General features: G+C 42.0%; 1 protein-coding gene across 2 annotated transcripts in view; it reads left to right on the forward strand.

The window, feature by feature from the left end:
- The window catches only part of NEGR1 (neuronal growth regulator 1), a 583,187-nt gene that overhangs the window by 400,795 nt on the left and 165,574 nt on the right, over positions 1–16,818 (forward strand). Inside the window, exons 4-5 of one of the 2 annotated variants that reach the window (XM_074961537.1) lie at positions 2,451–2,582; positions 10,016–10,530. In XM_074961537.1, the coding sequence (XP_074817638.1) occupies positions 2,451–2,582; positions 10,016–10,332 (449 nt within the window). In that variant the 3' untranslated portion in view covers positions 10,333–10,530. Of the gene's footprint in view, positions 1–2,450; positions 2,583–10,015; positions 10,531–16,818 lie in introns of those variants that run through there. The other variant, XM_074961536.1, reaches the window with a different exon arrangement.

A 16,818-nucleotide genomic window follows, 5' to 3' on the forward strand; every position in this document is an offset into this window, starting at 1 on the left:
GTGGTGTTGGTTATTGATATCCTGTTATTTCTATATGGATTATTGATTGTTTGGGTTGTCTGACGTTCTCCCATATGACGTAGTCTACTTTCATTTCTCTAATATAGGATAAAATTCTTCTAAACACAGAGAACCTGCATAAAACACTCACATCACCCTTTTTACTGAGAGCCAGTCTATCCCTTGTGGGAAGAGAAGCTAATATATGCTTAACTATCTAGATCCAAATACCCCAGAGCCCGCAGAGAGGGCATAAAAGAGTGGCTGCGTCTCCAGCCACTAAACTGGATTGGAATCCATAAAGAGTCTGATGCAGCCCTGTCACCTGTGGTTTTCGTACTCCACCACAAGCCACAATGACACAATCAGTTTCTGAAATGCAACCTTATATGCCAAATGTATGAACTTTGAAAGATTAATCAGCAAAGTGTTCCTTGGTTTATGCAGTGAAATAGTTTTCTTAAGCCAAAATTAGTGTCTGTGATACAGTGTTCTCATACAGTGCCTCAACAGCATACACTATACAGCACATTCAAGAAGGTGATAGTACATACAAGCAAATATATGTTTTATGAAGTACAGTACAACAACATATGTTTCTGTTCAGAGTGATATTAAATAAAATTTTCCAATAAATTGATTCAACCTGGCAACAGTGGCATATAACAGCAGCCAACCATATGAAAAGTAACAGCTGGTTCTTTTGTGGGACATTACTTTTCATAATTTATCTCTTATGAACAACATGGGGAAAAACCATCATGGTGCAATTTACTGTATCCTGTACATTATTTCACTAGATTTTATCACTGTTCAGTTCAATTCATATTTTTTCCATTGCAGTTTTATCATTGCTACTTTTTGGAACTGGTATTTTCTGTGGGATTTTTTCCCTGTGAATGAGCTGGAGTATCTGGGACCTGTTAGTGAGTGACATCTTGATAAGTATAGAAACTCCTGTGTAGAGAACCTGCAGGAGGCCTATATACCAATTAAATCCTCAAAATAAGGGTTAAGTGGAACTTAAGCAATGAACAGGCCTTGTACTCATCCTCTGCATGGAGTGAATTCTGATACAACTATTTCAAGATTTTACCATTGCTCTGTACATTGTTTGCAGGGTTCTTAACAGTTGACCAAATCTTATCTGTGTTGTCACAGTGTGGATAGCAATTTCCAGCAATTCCTCCCCCCTTTTAAGCATGTATATTCCAACATATGATTTATTATAACCACTGTTGGGCATTTTAGTAAGATTTAATTAATATTTTTCAATTTATTTTATACTTTGTTGTGAATGTTTATAACTTTGTGCAGAATTTAAAGGTATTTTATTTGTTCTTTAGTCTATTGAGAACTGCTCAAAGGACAGAAAAATGAACTTTCCTTCTAAGGATCTCAAAGTGCTTACGATAAACCTGGCAACAGTTCTCTGCAGTGTTGGAGAAATTGAGGTTCAGAGAGTTGTGGCAACTTGCTCAAGGTCACAGCTTAAGTTTGCAGCAGTACTGTCAGCTCGGCCCATGCATCCTGACAGCTAGTTCGTCCTTTGAGACATAAACTGTCCTTCTTCAGAATAAATAACACATTCATAACTGCTTCCACAACAAGTGATGTATACATGTACCTGAGTTGTTTTCTGAGCTTGTTTTATATCAAATAAATATCTGGCCATTACTGTTAATTATGATAACATTTTTGCTTACTATGGAATGGGCCGACCCAGATGTCTTTGCTCAGTTTTGACTTAGCTCTTACTAAATCCATTTTTCACTGGCAGTTTGTCTGAGGGAAGATTGAATAAAGAATTTAGTACAATATAAACACTCCTTAGCTATTCCATTGCCCAGTTATCTTTCTATTTGTTTTAGTTCTTGATTTTTGAAAGCAGGCATCTACAATAATGTATACAGATTTCTGGATGAGCTAGAATATAGTGGATGTCTATGTTAATAAAATATTTTTATTCAGAAGCGTTAGTCAAAATGTTTTTTTCCCAATAAAAATATATAAAATGTGTCAGTTTCCCAGTCAAAGCAGCATGTTATATTTTGTAAAAGTCAATATATACGGAACCATATTGGTGAATTTAATCTACCGTGCTAGAAGATTGATATATATATGCCCATTTTGCAGTTGTTTATCTAATGTATGTTGAGATTATAAAGAACATGTGTATACAAGAAAAAATTATAAAGAACATGTGTATACCCCTTCCTGGGAAGTAGTTGTTAAAGTATCACTTGTTAAACTTTCTCTCTTTTCCTTAAAATTGTTTTCTGAAGGTAGGAGAACAAAGGCTGTAATAATTGCCCAGTGTCATTTGGAATAATTTTGACAGGAATATCCAGAAGAAAATCATGAGTTTGTTATTATACCTGAATGATGCTTCATGCACCTCCAGTTAAACTTTCTCTAATTTATTCTCTCTCGCTCTCTTTTCATTTCAGCAAAACCATTTGAAAATGGACAATATCTGGACATCTATGGAATTACAAGAGACCAGGCTGGGGAATATGAATGCAGTGCAGAAAATGATGTCTCAGTCCCAGATGTGAAAAAAGTAAAAGTCACAGTAAACTGTAAGTCCTGTTACTTTTTAATCACTAAATCCAGTGGAGAGGAAAACACAGCTGAGAAGAAAACAGACTACTGTAGTAAAGTGGCAACAAGCTGGTGAAATAGTAGCCCTTTTCTGTTAAAGTAGCGAAACATCCTGGACACTCACGGTCCGAGTTAATCCCACAAAAGGGAGACGTTGTGGAATAAAGGTTGAAATTGTCTATGTGTCCTCCAACCCTTCTGCAAAATGGACGATGGTAATGGTTGACATTTCACATTTGTTGCTTTTGTGGACATAAGTCAGATTCTGGGGTAGTGATATTTTTTCAAACTGGAGATTGAACTGTGTAATTCTCATTATTACTAATGGGACTGGAATCCCTGTATTTGGACATTGAAGGCTATATTCTTTTCTCAGAGTTCCTTTGCCACAGTGTTCTGTGGTTTAATTTTGCGCAGTTGTATAGTAATGTAGGAAGAAGAGATCATTTAGACTGGTCTGTCTCAGTGGAAGTATATTAAATAGCAGGTCTTATTATGATATAACCCCAGTACAAATACATGAGAAGCTCTGCTAGAATGCAATTATTTCATTAACATCTTAGTAGAGATGACTGATATCAATGGAAGTGCATAAGACTGGCTGTTAGATTTCTTTATAGTCTGTCAAGTCTGTTCTTACATGGGCTTTTTTGTCAGTGGTTTGCTTTCAGATTAAGGTTACTCTACAGTTTAAATCAACATAAATTATGTCACTCAGGGATGTGAATTAGCCACCCCCTTGAGCAACAGTGTGGAAGTGCTATGTCAGAGGGAGAGCTTTTCCCGCTGGCATACCTACTACTGCTTGTGGAAGCTGGAGTAATTAAGCGGCAGGATAGCTCTCTCCTGTCAATTTAGAGCAGTTACACTACTCTTTTGATTTGAAATATTACACTAATTATATGCTAGTAAAACTACATAACTTTAAGGGGAGGAAATGAGAATAAATTCTTCAGGTGAAACTACAAGGGAAATTTTAGGTAGGCTAAATGCAATTACTCAGGTTGTAATTTGGCCAGGTCACCAAGATTAACACTCCTCTTCTCTTGAAAATTGCCTTGGGATCTTAAATAATTACAAGTTGCAAGGACTTTGGTTTGTGTCTTCTTCAAAAGTTAGTGTCGCTAACAGCACAGTGCTTTTTAGCACCATGCTATGAAATTAGTTCTGTAATGATTCAGAGAGAGGAGTATGGCTGGCAGAATTGCTTATGCTACTAAATGCATTACCTGGGTTTTCCCTGGAGATATCCTATCAGAACACTGACCAGGCCTGAACTTGTTTGCTTTATGAAATGGTATGGCTGTAGGCTATTATGTGCTGGGTTGTAGTAGATCAATGCAGTTGCCTTTTACCCATAGAGGCTTAGTTGATTGTTTTATTCTTATCATTACAGGCAAGATACTGCCTCACTTAATCACATGGAGTAGTATTTACAATGATGTGAGAGAGTAAGGGAAGCAGAATCAGTGCCTTAGTAGGTTTTTTTACATGTCCCTAAATCACCAGAGGGTTTCGTACAATTGACCATAATTGGCAAACTCTCTGCCTTGGAGAGGTCCAGGGTTGAAATACATAGAAACGTTGATACATAGATCAGGTTTACATTGGTAAAACGATAATATGAGCAGAACTGTTTCAGGAAGCTAACACTGAGTCTGTCACACTGTACTCAGTATTTCCTGTGTCCCTTGTTTCCATGAACATTTTGCTGAATGGACCCCAAATTTTGGAAAGTAAAAATAATTGTTTTAAAAATCTAAAATTAGTGTTATTTTTATGGATAACTATAACAGTTTTATACAACATGTAAGTGTACAGCATTGTTATTCTTCAGTGTTTTGTTATAATATAGTGTATTACGGTACAACTGCAAATCCTTACAATATTGGTCCTTTATCATTACAGTATTCTAATTGGCTTCGCATCAATAAGGTTTGTAGAGTGGGGCCCTTATTTTGTGGAGTGACTTTCATGCAACCTGTGTCCCAGAATCTTTTACAGAGTTAAGTGAGCACCAAGGTGTATACTCAGCAGGTGCACTGCCCTACATCCCATGTACCCAAGGGGACATATTCTGCTGGTTAAGAGGCATCTCCAGCCCCAAGACCCCTTGTGCCTATGCCCCTTGTCACTGTTAGTCACATTCACACTTTCTCCTTGTTAACAGTACCTGGCAGCATTGTAGCGGTGCCCTTTCAGCCATCCTTGCTGGTAGCTTCAGGGTTGCATTTTTGCCAAATAAGCTTTGGTTCCTCACAGCGCTCCTCTTTCTTCCACCTCCTCTTCAAGAGCCACTCAGGTAAAGACAGAATTTTGCACCTAGAGGGAAGGAGGGAGCTGAGGTACAGAAGAGGGGCTTGGTGAGGCTGAAAGAGTTGTTTTAGCGAGGTGCTCAATAATAAATACTTTAATCCCTGTAAGCTGTTATTCTGTCATGGAGCTCAGTGACACAAATGCCTCCAGTTTGACTTTGCCCCTTGATGGGGGTTATAGCCTTGTTAAGTACATCATTCCTTATACTGAGAGCCCTAATAGCGTCTCCAGTCTAATTTTTAGTCACTTATACACTTCCATTAATAATGAATATTTCGAATATTATTTTACACTTTGGCTACTTTTAAATATAAATATATAAAAATATAAATGTAATTTTTATTTAGAGCTACAAACTAATTATGTCCAGGATTAAGTGCTGGCCATTTTTATTTCTGTATGAACCTTTTTTTCTGCTAGAGAAAAATGAAATAAAACATCTAGAACAATCTCTCTTTATTTTTCCCACAAAGCAGCCAAATTGATTTTCTCCTGTTTCAAGTAATTTAGAAGAAACTTAACTTCAGCACTGAGAACCTGCAATATGTGCCAAACTTCAGTTGGGATATTTACATAACCAGGAGCAAAGATTTTAGGGCTAGATCCTGACCTCTGTGCTCAGTTTTATACAAGTGGTCTCTGTAGAAGTTTGACAGTTAGATTGACCCCGTCTGTGGAGCACCACTAGAGTCACTCCACGTCTGTTGTTTCAGCCTTCACACTGCAGCTGCATCCAGAGTGCCTGTGTGCCCCTCTGCAGAGGATTTTGACCTGCGGTTCTGCTAGGCATGCCCTTGCCATGCCTCCAAACAGCCTTTTACTTCAAGGCAGCCCTCTGACATTACCAGTGGAACATATACTGAAGGCAAATCTGGAACATAGGACTTGAAAGAGAGACAGCAAATTCATTCTTAGCCCCCTTCCACAGCTAGATAATAGAATTTTGGGAACTTTCTAGTAAAAGAATCTTTGGACCCCTGAGTGCAAATTACATTGTGAGCCTGTCTTCCCTGGTTCTAAGACAGTCTTTCTATTCTCCTCACAAGAATCAGAATCTCTCAGTCACCTGTGGCCCCCTCCCTATCTTTCTCCCCCTTTCCCTCTGAACCATGCAGCCACATCTGTCTCCCTTACCTCAGGACTCCCCATGTCTTCCTCTCCTAGCAGCCTATTATTTCTCCTTTCTTCTCCTATTATCTGACCCCCTTTCTCGGTTAGAGGGGAAAGAAGGTGATCTTCAGAGCTACCTGGCCTCTTGTGATTCTCTAGGATGAAGAAATGGAAAGTGCAGGGGAAACTTTTGCTATCCCTCCTGCTATTGTTGTACTGGAGAAGAAGGGGACAGGGTATGAGGGAAACATCTGGCTCCCCAGGTTGAGGGAGGGTATTCTTCAGTCAGGAACTCTCTCCATGCTGAGCTATCCAAGGAATTAAAGATTAATTTTTAATTAAAGATTATGTCATGTGATGAAACCTCCAGGAATATGTCCAACCCAAATTGGCAGCCCTAATACAAGTCCAAGACTGCTGATGTACAGGACACAGTGTACGACTAGTCTAATCACTCATGTTTTTTGTCTGAGTGTGTAGGATGTTTGTGTACATGAGAGTTTTTGTTTGGGAGGGTATAATGCTAGTTTGAGAAGGAACTCTGTCATTTAATTTTGCTAATGAAGTTTTGTCAGTTTTTTGACATATACTTCCGGTGAACTGTGACTGTGTGTTTTGATTTATTTTGTTTTTGTTTTTTAATGTGATGGAAAGATTCTGAGGTATAAAGATATCTTGCAGTTACAGAATGTTAGCCATATGACTAACTCTGGGGTGGTTGTTTGCTTATGGTTACGTTCTTTTGAATCGTGATTGTGTTTTCCAAAATCAATGGTTTGCTCAAGATCTGCTTGCAAGGGGCACTCACCCAGTTTCCTGGAGGAGCACTCAGAATGTAACCTTCTGCCACGTGGAGACAGCAACAACAAGGGCTGGGTTGGCATGCCAGTTGGACCTTGTCCCTCTTCTTTAGACAGTGTTTGCTTATGTAAGCAGGGTCTGAATGAGCTCGCCCCTGACATCTAGTAATGAACTGGGGGAAAAGACTTCAGGAGCAGACTGTATTTGCGTGGACACACCTAGTCTGCCTAGATGTTCAGCAGACAGAACTGCATTGCAAAGTGATCAATTTTGGCCGATTTTGTGTTACAATTCACTTTGGTATTGAATACAGGGGTAATGAAATGTTGTTATCCTTATTGTATGAATAAAGGGCAGCAGAACTGTACTTAGCATGCCCTGATGGAGGGGGGTCACCCTAAACTGAACCCAGATGGAGGGGAGGCCAAATCACAGTGAAAATGACAGAGGGTGGGGACAGGTGTTCTTACCTGATGCTCTGGACTGTGCCTAAAGAATCCTAGACAGTATTTGATCCTCCTCTTTCCCGTGTTTAAAGACACAGCCGATTGGACTCCATAGAGACTCCTTGTTTCTGTTCAGGGATTAGCGGAGCTGAAATCAGTGCGGAGCAGGTCCAGGAGTTCAACCTTAGACCTGGTGTGGGGTCAGTGTTTCAGTGAAAGACTGAGGCAGCAGTGGAGAGGATCTCATCACTAAGAGCTGTGCTACGTGCTGGAACCTCAAAACACAGGGTCAGCAAAGTGGCAGCAGCGGTAATGGCAGTGGCACAGCTGAATGGTGGCAGAGAAAGCACCAGGGGTGGCAGCGAGCAGCCAGCGGCAGCAGCAGCCAGCGGCAGCAGTGAGCCGGCAGCAGCAGCAGTGGAGGCATTGCTCAAGGTGCCCGTCCCTTTTTGGGGTGCGAGGTGAGCCCATGTAACACACCAATGAACTCTGGGTCTTTGCTGACCCAGGACAACCAGCCATGAGTGGGGTGCTGCCGAGGAAAAGGAGAGTGTCGTGTTAAAGGTACATTTGCTAGTCAGAAACTGAGGCAAAGGACACTGCCCAACGTACTCCGGGGTGGTTGTTTGCCCATGGTTACGTTCCTTTGAATCGTGATTGTGTTTTCCAAAACCAATGGTTTGCTCAAGCTGAGCTTGCGAGGGCACTCACCCAGATTCCTGGAGGAGCGCCCAGAATGTAACCCTTCTGCCACGTGGAGACAGCAACAACAAAGGCTGGGTTCAATATCTAGGGATTTCTCTTAACAGTACAAACAGGACTGGCTGGAGCCCCCACCTAGTGATCTCAGAAAACTAATCAACACCCGTAGGTGCTTCTAAGAGGCAAGAACTGAGGCCTTGTCTATGCTACAAACTTAGGTTGACATAAGCCACATTAAGTTGATCTAATAATGTATGTGTCTACACTACTGCGTCCCTTCTGCCGACCTAAGTGCCCTATAAAGTTGACTTCTGTACTCCACCTCTGTGAGAGGCATAGCTCTTGCTTCGACATCCACAGGTCGACATGGGGATAGTGTAGACATTGCGTTGTGTAATTTTAATGAATTGGCCTCCAGGAGGTGTCCTACGGTGCTCTGCTGTGACCGCTCTGGAGAACACTTTCAAATCCACTGCATGTCAGCCAGGTACACAGGAAACAGCTCCTCCCCTGTTAAAGCCCCGGAAACTTTTGAATGTTCATTTCCTGTTTGATCAGCCTGGAGAGCTCGCCAGCACAGCTGATCATGGAGACTCAAGGCCGCAAATGCGCTTCAGCATGGAGTACGCAGGAGGTGGTAGATCTTATTGCTGTGTGGGGAGAAGAGTCTGTGCAGGCAGAGCTCCGATCCAGCAGAAGAAATGCTGACATCTATGCCAAGATTGCGCAGAGCATGAGGGAAAAGGGTTACACCAGAAAACAAGCATACCAGGAGACAGGGGAGGCAAACAGTTGTTCTGGTTCTGCCCCACAGACATGTCGCTTTTATGAGGAGCTGCATGTGATTCTGAGCGGTGACCCTACCACTTCCCCTAAAAGCTCCATGGATACCTCCCAGGAGTCCTTGGCAACCTCAAGCAACAACAAGGAGGGCATTGTTGATGAGGAAGAGGAGGAGAATGTGAGTCAGGCAAGCGGAGGATCCATTCTCCCCAACAGCCAAGAACTGTTTTTAACCCTGCAGCCCATCCCTTCACAGGACCAGTTGGTGGTGGAGCATGATGCTGGGGAAGGCACCTCTGGAGAGTACACATTTCCAATCAAACTCTAGGGGTTACATGCTATTATTTTTTATGTTTAATCTGAACAAAAAAGTAGGTGTAGTGGGTATTGGTGGCCACTCCAGCTACACAGAGGGTGCTCTCAGTAAAAGACTGTGCATGGGGATGGCCCAGGAATCCTCCATGGAGATCTCTAGGAAGCTTTCATGGAGGTACTCTGCATCCTTTGCAGCAGGTTTCTGGGAAGGGCTGCCTTATTTTGCCCACCATGGAAGGACACTTTCCTGTGCCATTCCACTATTAACTCTGCTGGCATCATTGCAGCACACAGCATTGTAGCATAACGACCAGGTCTGTACCCAGATGCTTGTAGCATCTGCTCCCTTGCCACCTCTGTTACCCTCAGGAGAGTGATATCGCATAGGGTCACCTAGGGGAAACAGGGGAAGTTTTCAATGCTCACTCTTAAACCGCCAACGAGTAATCCGCCCGCCGTTTGGTGAAATCTGGGTCTCACAACCAGGCGTTCCCAAGCGTGCCATGGTTGTGGTTGGAAGGGATCACCATGTATTGCAAACAGCACTGAGGGGAAAAAGTGGGAGGGTGGCGACTTCCTGTTTGTCTCCCTCCACAAGCCGGTGCTGCTTTTGTAAAAAAACAAACTATTTGGGGGGCTTTACACTGGTGCCTGTCGTCAAGTACTAGCCAGGTTGCTAGGGGTAAGGGGGCTTTTCTCCAGTTCGAACCTGTGATCCCAAGGATGTCCTCCACAAGACCTCTCGCCCAGGCCCTGGAGCCTTACTCACCATGGCTGGAGCAGCAAACTTACTCTTGCAACAGCCAGCGGTTGTGATTACATTGTGACTTGCAGTGAAGTGTATTGAGGGGTGTTTTTTTATTTAAAAGACATTAACCTTGCACCAGAAACAATGTATGCACTGTCAGTGCTATTCTTGTGCTTTGCATTCCTTGCAGCTGAAACCTTGTCAGTCGGTGCATCCTCCATACCAGGACAGCGACTTTCCCAGATTAGAAGATGGGGAAAAAAGACTCGGGAGGACATGTTCAATGAGTTAATGCACACCTCCGAGAGTGACAAGATGGAGCTCAGAACATGGAGGATTACACTGTCTGAGAACCTGGACTTGGACAGGAAGGACAGGAGAGCATGCAGGGAACAAGAGCGTGCCATGCAGGAAGAGATGGTGCGGATTATGAAGGAGCAATCAGATATGTTGAGGCATCTGGTTGAGGTTCAAGAAAGGCAGCTTGATGCTAGAGTCCCTCTGTAGCCTATGCTGAACCTGCTTCCATCATCACCCAGTTCTACATCTTCCTCCCCCAAACATCCTATGAAGTGTGTGTGGGGGGGGAGAGTTTGATATCCCTCGCACCCAACACAAGGACAGGGTACAAGGACTAGAAGGTGTCCATTCCCACACCTTTGATTGTTATTGGAGTGCATCTGTAAGCAAACTTTCCTTGTTTCTCCCCCCACAGTGTTATAAGCCCTTTTGCCCCAGGTTATCTTACTTTTCTTTGCTGTCTCTGTGTGTTTGTATGCATAATAAAACTTAACAGATTGAGGAGAAAAGGCTCTTTATTCATTCAACACCCGGTGGTTAGTGCGGGTAGAATTTACAGGGGATAAAATGCAATGGAGGGGACAGTTTGGTAAGGAACAATGGATAAGTGTCACATTACTCTGGCTCATTGCTGAAACTGGTTCTCAAAGTCTCACGGAGATGCAAAGCCTATCTATGTGCTCTTCGTATTGCCATGGTGTCCGGCTGCTCAAAATTGGCTGCCAGGTGATCTGCTTCAACCTCCCACCCCAGCAGAAACTTTTCTCCCTTTGTTTCACAGATATTATGGAGCACACAGCAGGCAGCAATAACAGTGGGGATATTGCTTTCACTGAGGTCTAACCTAGTAAGAAAACAACGTCAGCGATCTTTTATAATGACAGGTTTCAGAGTAGCAGCCGTGTTAGTCTGTATTCGCAAAAAGAAAAGGAGTACTTGTGGCACCTTAGAGACTAACAAATTTATTTGAGCATAAGCTTTTGTGAGCTACAGCTCACTTCATCGGATGCAGCCTGGCGTCACAAGCTTCCACAGAGCTGTCACCACTCACTTCTCAACTGTCAGAGCAGCTCTCATTTTAGTATTGTTGTGCTTCAGGGCTCGGGAAAGCTCTTTACACAGTTCCTGGAAAGCATCCTTATGCATTCGAAAATTCTGCAGCCACTGCTCATCATCCATAGCTGCATAACAATGCAGTCCCAGTCAGTGCTTGTTTCCTGGGCCCAGAAACAGCACTCAACCATGTCAAGGTGATGCGTGACTGTCGCCAACAACTGCGAATTGCTCTGCTCTATGTCCTCCAGCAGGGCTGCTTGCATGGCATCACATTCTTCTGTGCAGCGGCTCCTGTATCGGCTGTGTAAATACTTCAGGATGAGGCATGAGGTGTTTGTAATGCTCACAACAACAGTGTACAGCTAGGCGGGGTCCATGCTTATTGTGCTATGGTGTCTCCGCAGGTAATCCAGGCTTGTGAGAAAGGCTTGATTTGTTTGCCATTGATTTCAGGGAAGGAGGGACATAAGGGCATCAACGGGAGGCTAATGCCATGTTCCCATAACAACCCATACCAATGTTTTGGTCCCATAAGATGTTGCAAGCCCAACCCAAAATTCCACTCAGGTTTGTGCACTGTGGGATAGCTAGCTACCCACAGTGCAGTGCCCCATGTGTCAATGCAAACTCTGCTGGTAAGGATGCACTCCGCTGACATAAGGAGTGTAGTGTGGACATGCAAGATCGACTTGCTTAAATCAGAGGCTCAATGTTGATTTACAGGAAGTCTACTTAACTTTGTAGTGTAGACATGACCTGAGTCTCTGTATAACAAAATACAACTTTTATTACAGGGGAAAGGGAATCTTCAAACTCTGCTTCCCCTTAACTTTGCTATAGGCTTCTTGGGTCTGCATAGGGCCCATGCTGAGTATGTTATCCCTTCGATAATTTTTTCTGAAGAAATGGCAAAACCAAGATTCAGGTACAAGATGAAACAGCTTGTGCATATGAAAAACTTGTAAAAGTCAGCTAATTGTTGTACATTTTTGTTGGTCTCAGTATGTAACTTGTCCACTAGCCAGCTGAACTAAATGCAGAAACACTCCCAACATCTGTTCCATACCACAACACATATTCAGTCTGACTAGGCAGAAGAATGACTTATTATATTCAGGAGCATTTCAAGATAAAACTCACTTACATTAGAAAAGCATAAGCACCCTGTAGTGATCAAACTGCTGTGTATATTTCATTCACATTGAATTTTAAATGTAAAATTACAGTTGGGTAGAGAATACTGAAATACTAAGCACTTAATTCTCAATTGTTCTGAGTGTGAGCTGAGTCCTGGGGCTGCCTGGGGGTCATGCTAGCTATAGCATAAGGGATTGTTCCAGCAGCTCAAGGGCATTAGAGTACAAGATCCTCTAAGCCCACCTTTTACACCTCCATTTGGTCTTCTCTCAGCTCCCATGTCTGCTCCTGAATTCCTCATACACAGCAGGGGAAACTGGTGTGCAAGCTTTACACCACTGCTGGATTCCGCTACAGAGAGGACTCTCCAGCTGCCCATTTATAGCAGCTTTAAATTCCCTTTGTGCCCTGACTTAACCAGGGCTGAGAATCTGGCCCGTAATCAGCCTAATTACCATTCAAAGAGTAAAAAATACTTCGCAGTGAGGTGTCTTCCATCAGGCTCTCATTGACTACATGGGCCTAATCTGTGTTCTGTTCACTGCATGAGGTCCATGAAGTGAGGAAAGCACAGAGTTTAGGAATATTCCCTAAACTGCTAGATACATGGGAGATAGTGCGACAACCCTGGCATGGGTTGACAGTGGGGTTTGAACCTAGCACGTACTTCTACAAAGCACAGATCTCTGTGCCTCTTGAGCTAAAGCAGTAACCTGGTAGCGGTAATAGATTGTTAGTCTCTCTATGAACTAACCACTAGCTAGGGACACAACATATACTGTGAAAACATGTTACATATTCCACCTCTCTGGGGAAACTTCTCTTGAGGTCCACAGGATTTAAAGCCCCATGCTTCGGCAGCATTGTCCAACACCCCCATATGGACTTAACCTTAGATATTTTACAACCATAAAGCACAGACCTCTAGCACTGAATAGAAAAGAGTAACTCCACTAGCTGATGATAGTAATCTTCTGTGGCCCAGGCACACTGTACAAGCATTTTACAAAACCATGCCCCACACACCAGCAGCTAGAAGAACCACTCTTTCCCCTCACAAAGAGAGGCCTTCTCACTAACTGTCTCAGCAACCAGGAGGGTTTACACAGGGATTGTACACCATGCCTGCTAGCAGTCATGGGAGGGGGTAAGTGAAGAGCCACTTAACCACTGAGGGCTAGATTGTGAAATTACAATACATGTTTGTCATTGCACTGTGTAGGTCAGCGTACACGTGGTTCCAGCTAGAGAACAGAGTAGCCTTTGCACGTGACCTTTCATAGCACATTCCCTACAAGAAATGTGGGAATGGCCAGTCACATTCCTGTGAAGTAGTGCAGAGTTTCGAACTATGTTTTTACATTCTCAGAGCATTGCTGAATAGCCACCCACAACAGCATGCTGAGATGATTTGTAACATAATTCCACTGGTGGTGTTCCAATTGGGTCACACTGTCCGTTGCAAGGGCATCACCATTCCACCTCATGCTAGCTGACACCATCAGTTCTGTCACAAGTATCAGATGCTGAACTGAGACATGTGTGGATGCAGCTAATAGCAAAAAGATGATGTCCAACACTGTCTGCTCCTTACCCCAGCTTAAAAGCCTGCCTGATGGATAAGGTACATCAGCTAGGCTGGTTGTATAGAGAATGCTCAGACCTGCACACCCCATACTACTCAGGGCTGCATCACAATCTGTGCAAGACATTTATTTGCCTGTATTTGCATACTGTTCCCTAGGCTCTCATATTGGCCTCAGAGACGCCTGCAGCTGGAAACAGAATATCACAATTCCTTTGAGTGTGCAATGCTTGCCCAGAGAGGTTTACTACACCTGGCCGCATGGATTCCTTCTCTAGGCATCAGTACTAGCTGGGTAGCCTGGTTTATAATCTAGCCCTGAATGGAGTTTCAGTTGCATGGTCAACACAGTGGAATGTCAGGTCTTCATTTCCGTAATCGGTTTGTGGATTTCTGCAGTCATTTAATGATGTAATGGCTCTTCAGCTCTTAGAGACTGAATACCACTATATTAAGACCAGTTTCTTATTTTTATGTGAAAATAATTACATTAAATATGTATTAAAATTAAATCTGTAAGGTTTTTAACAAAAGAATCATAGAAATTGAAGATGGAAAAGCCTTTCTGATCATCTTGCCCACCCCAGGCCAGTGTAGGATTGTTCTTAATGGTGTGTTCTTCAGTCTCCTTTTTTCTTTTCTTTTTTCCAAATATACACTGAATAAAATATTCACTTTTGTTAGAAAAGTGAACAAATGAAGATAAAAGCCTGCCTTCCTCTTCTTTGTATCCTTTCTACTATTGAAAAATTCTCATATACAGTATGGCAAGAGACCCTCATATAGTACAGTATATTGTCTGTCGAATCCTGCCCCTTAGATCCCAGCGTAGAGTCACTTGTGCACCCAAGTTCTGTCTGATATTGGAGAATAAACTTTATTGCCTCTTCCACTAGATGAAAAGAATTTTTTGAAGTAAACTGCTGTATTAACAAGAGGAGAGAGACCAACTGGCAAAAATATCATAGTCACTTGGCTCAGTGATCTGGAAATTATATTATCATTTACCACTCCAGTGCCTTTGGACATATTGGATTGGATTCTGATGTCAGTTACACTGTAGTAATTTGGGAGTAACTCCATTGGCTTCAGAGGCGTTACTTCAGATTAGCAGAAGCATAACAGTATGCACTCTGTTCCAATGGCCTTGATTCTACAATTGTAATTAAAGTAGGTATAAATGTGGATAGATGGGCAAGGATATATGTGCAAACCTTGATTTTTCAGTCAGGAAAATGCAACCAACAGCAACTCTAGCAAGACACATAGTGAACTCCATACCATACAAAGCAATGATTATCTGATGAAAGTGTAACTCAAGGTGGTTTAGCATCGCTTAGTTCTTTAAAAAACAGATGAGCATTAAGAGCACAGCTCGGGGTGGAAGGGCAGGATGGAATAGAGGGAAATATTTGAGGGAGCAGCATACTGCAGTTATCAGTAAAGGAAGGGTTTGTGTTTGGGAAAAAACACAATTTTCCTAATCTACGTTTGGTATTGGAGGATGTCTGGTTCTGTTAACCCTATTGATAAAATTCGTCCTTTGTTGGCTCACTGGTACCTCCACTTCTATTCTGCTCATCTGCCCATCCTAATACTTTGCTGTGGCTGTGTTTCTGGTACATGATGTGTTCTGCTAATCTTCTACCTAATTCTCGTGGGTTTTTAATTTGGCTGCATTATTTACCTTCCAATTCAGCTCCTCAACAGATCTTTACTGTGTGGGTGTGGCCAGATTACCAAATAGTACTCTAGGGACGAATGACCCAATTTTAGCCTTTATATCTCACAAGATTTTTTTTTGATTACTCTGGGACAAGGTATACAATAGGTGCATGCTCTTTTTAGCGCAGCCTCTTGCATCCTCTGTTTGGCTTTGCATTTTCCCTTCTAAGCTCTTCTGATCTGCTGATGTACACTGGATTGATTTAAGGTTCAAGTGATCTTTATTCCATCTCTGTATTCTCCTTGCATATCCTCTTGCATCACGACTTCAGTGTGTTTTTTCCAAAACACTACACATATAGACCTTTGGCCATATAGTATCACGATTATCATGAACAGGTTAATGTAAAAAATATATAGTCAAAAGAAGTAGTTAATATTTTCCTATTAATTAAAAGTTTACACTATTTACTGCAGATCTAGTAGTTGTTGAATAAATAAGGTTTTTACTATGCCCTGTAATATATGGTTGCAGTGAACCCTGAATAGCTATGCTGCATAGGAAACAGGCATATTTTTGAATATGGATATTCACTGCATATAATAGCTGCTCAGTCTTCCAAATATGTACAAGAAAATTATGTGGTTTCAATTACTTTTTGATTCTAAAATTTCCAGGCTGGATTACATACAACCAGACATAAACAGCAATTTGCTGTCTGCCCTTGTTCCGTAAATATTAAAACTTTGTAACCTTTTTTTCTTTGCAGTGGTGTATTGCATAAATTATTTTTCTCTTTAATATATGTGTGTCTCTCGTGCTCTCTTTAGAAATGATGGTCACAGAATTCATGACTTTTTTGCGTGTGCTCAGTGAAGAAAGTGTAATGAGATCTTAGCATCACGTAGTGTGGTGATGGTAGTTTCCAAGTAAGGAATACATTTCCAAATTGAGCTAAAATAGATAAGATATCATCCAATTTCACTTTACCAGTAAATCTTATTCACATTTTCCATTACATTTTATAAGGCAAATACTGATTTACAGATGATAATCTTGAGCCCCCTTTTGGAACAACTAGAATCTTGGATTAACAAGATTTTAATACGTATTCTGAAAGCTGGTCTGTAGTTATACATACATTACTGCAGCTTCACTAACTCTTGTCTGTTTTATAAATGAAGTACTTAAAAAAAAATAGAAGCAGTTGCTAAATGCTGGAATCCCTAGAAGCACTGAGGTCATGCTG

This window comes from Natator depressus, chromosome 8 (genome assembly GCF_965152275.1).
Source record: "Natator depressus isolate rNatDep1 chromosome 8, rNatDep2.hap1, whole genome shotgun sequence".
Classification (NCBI taxonomy): domain Eukaryota; kingdom Metazoa; phylum Chordata; order Testudines; family Cheloniidae; genus Natator; species Natator depressus.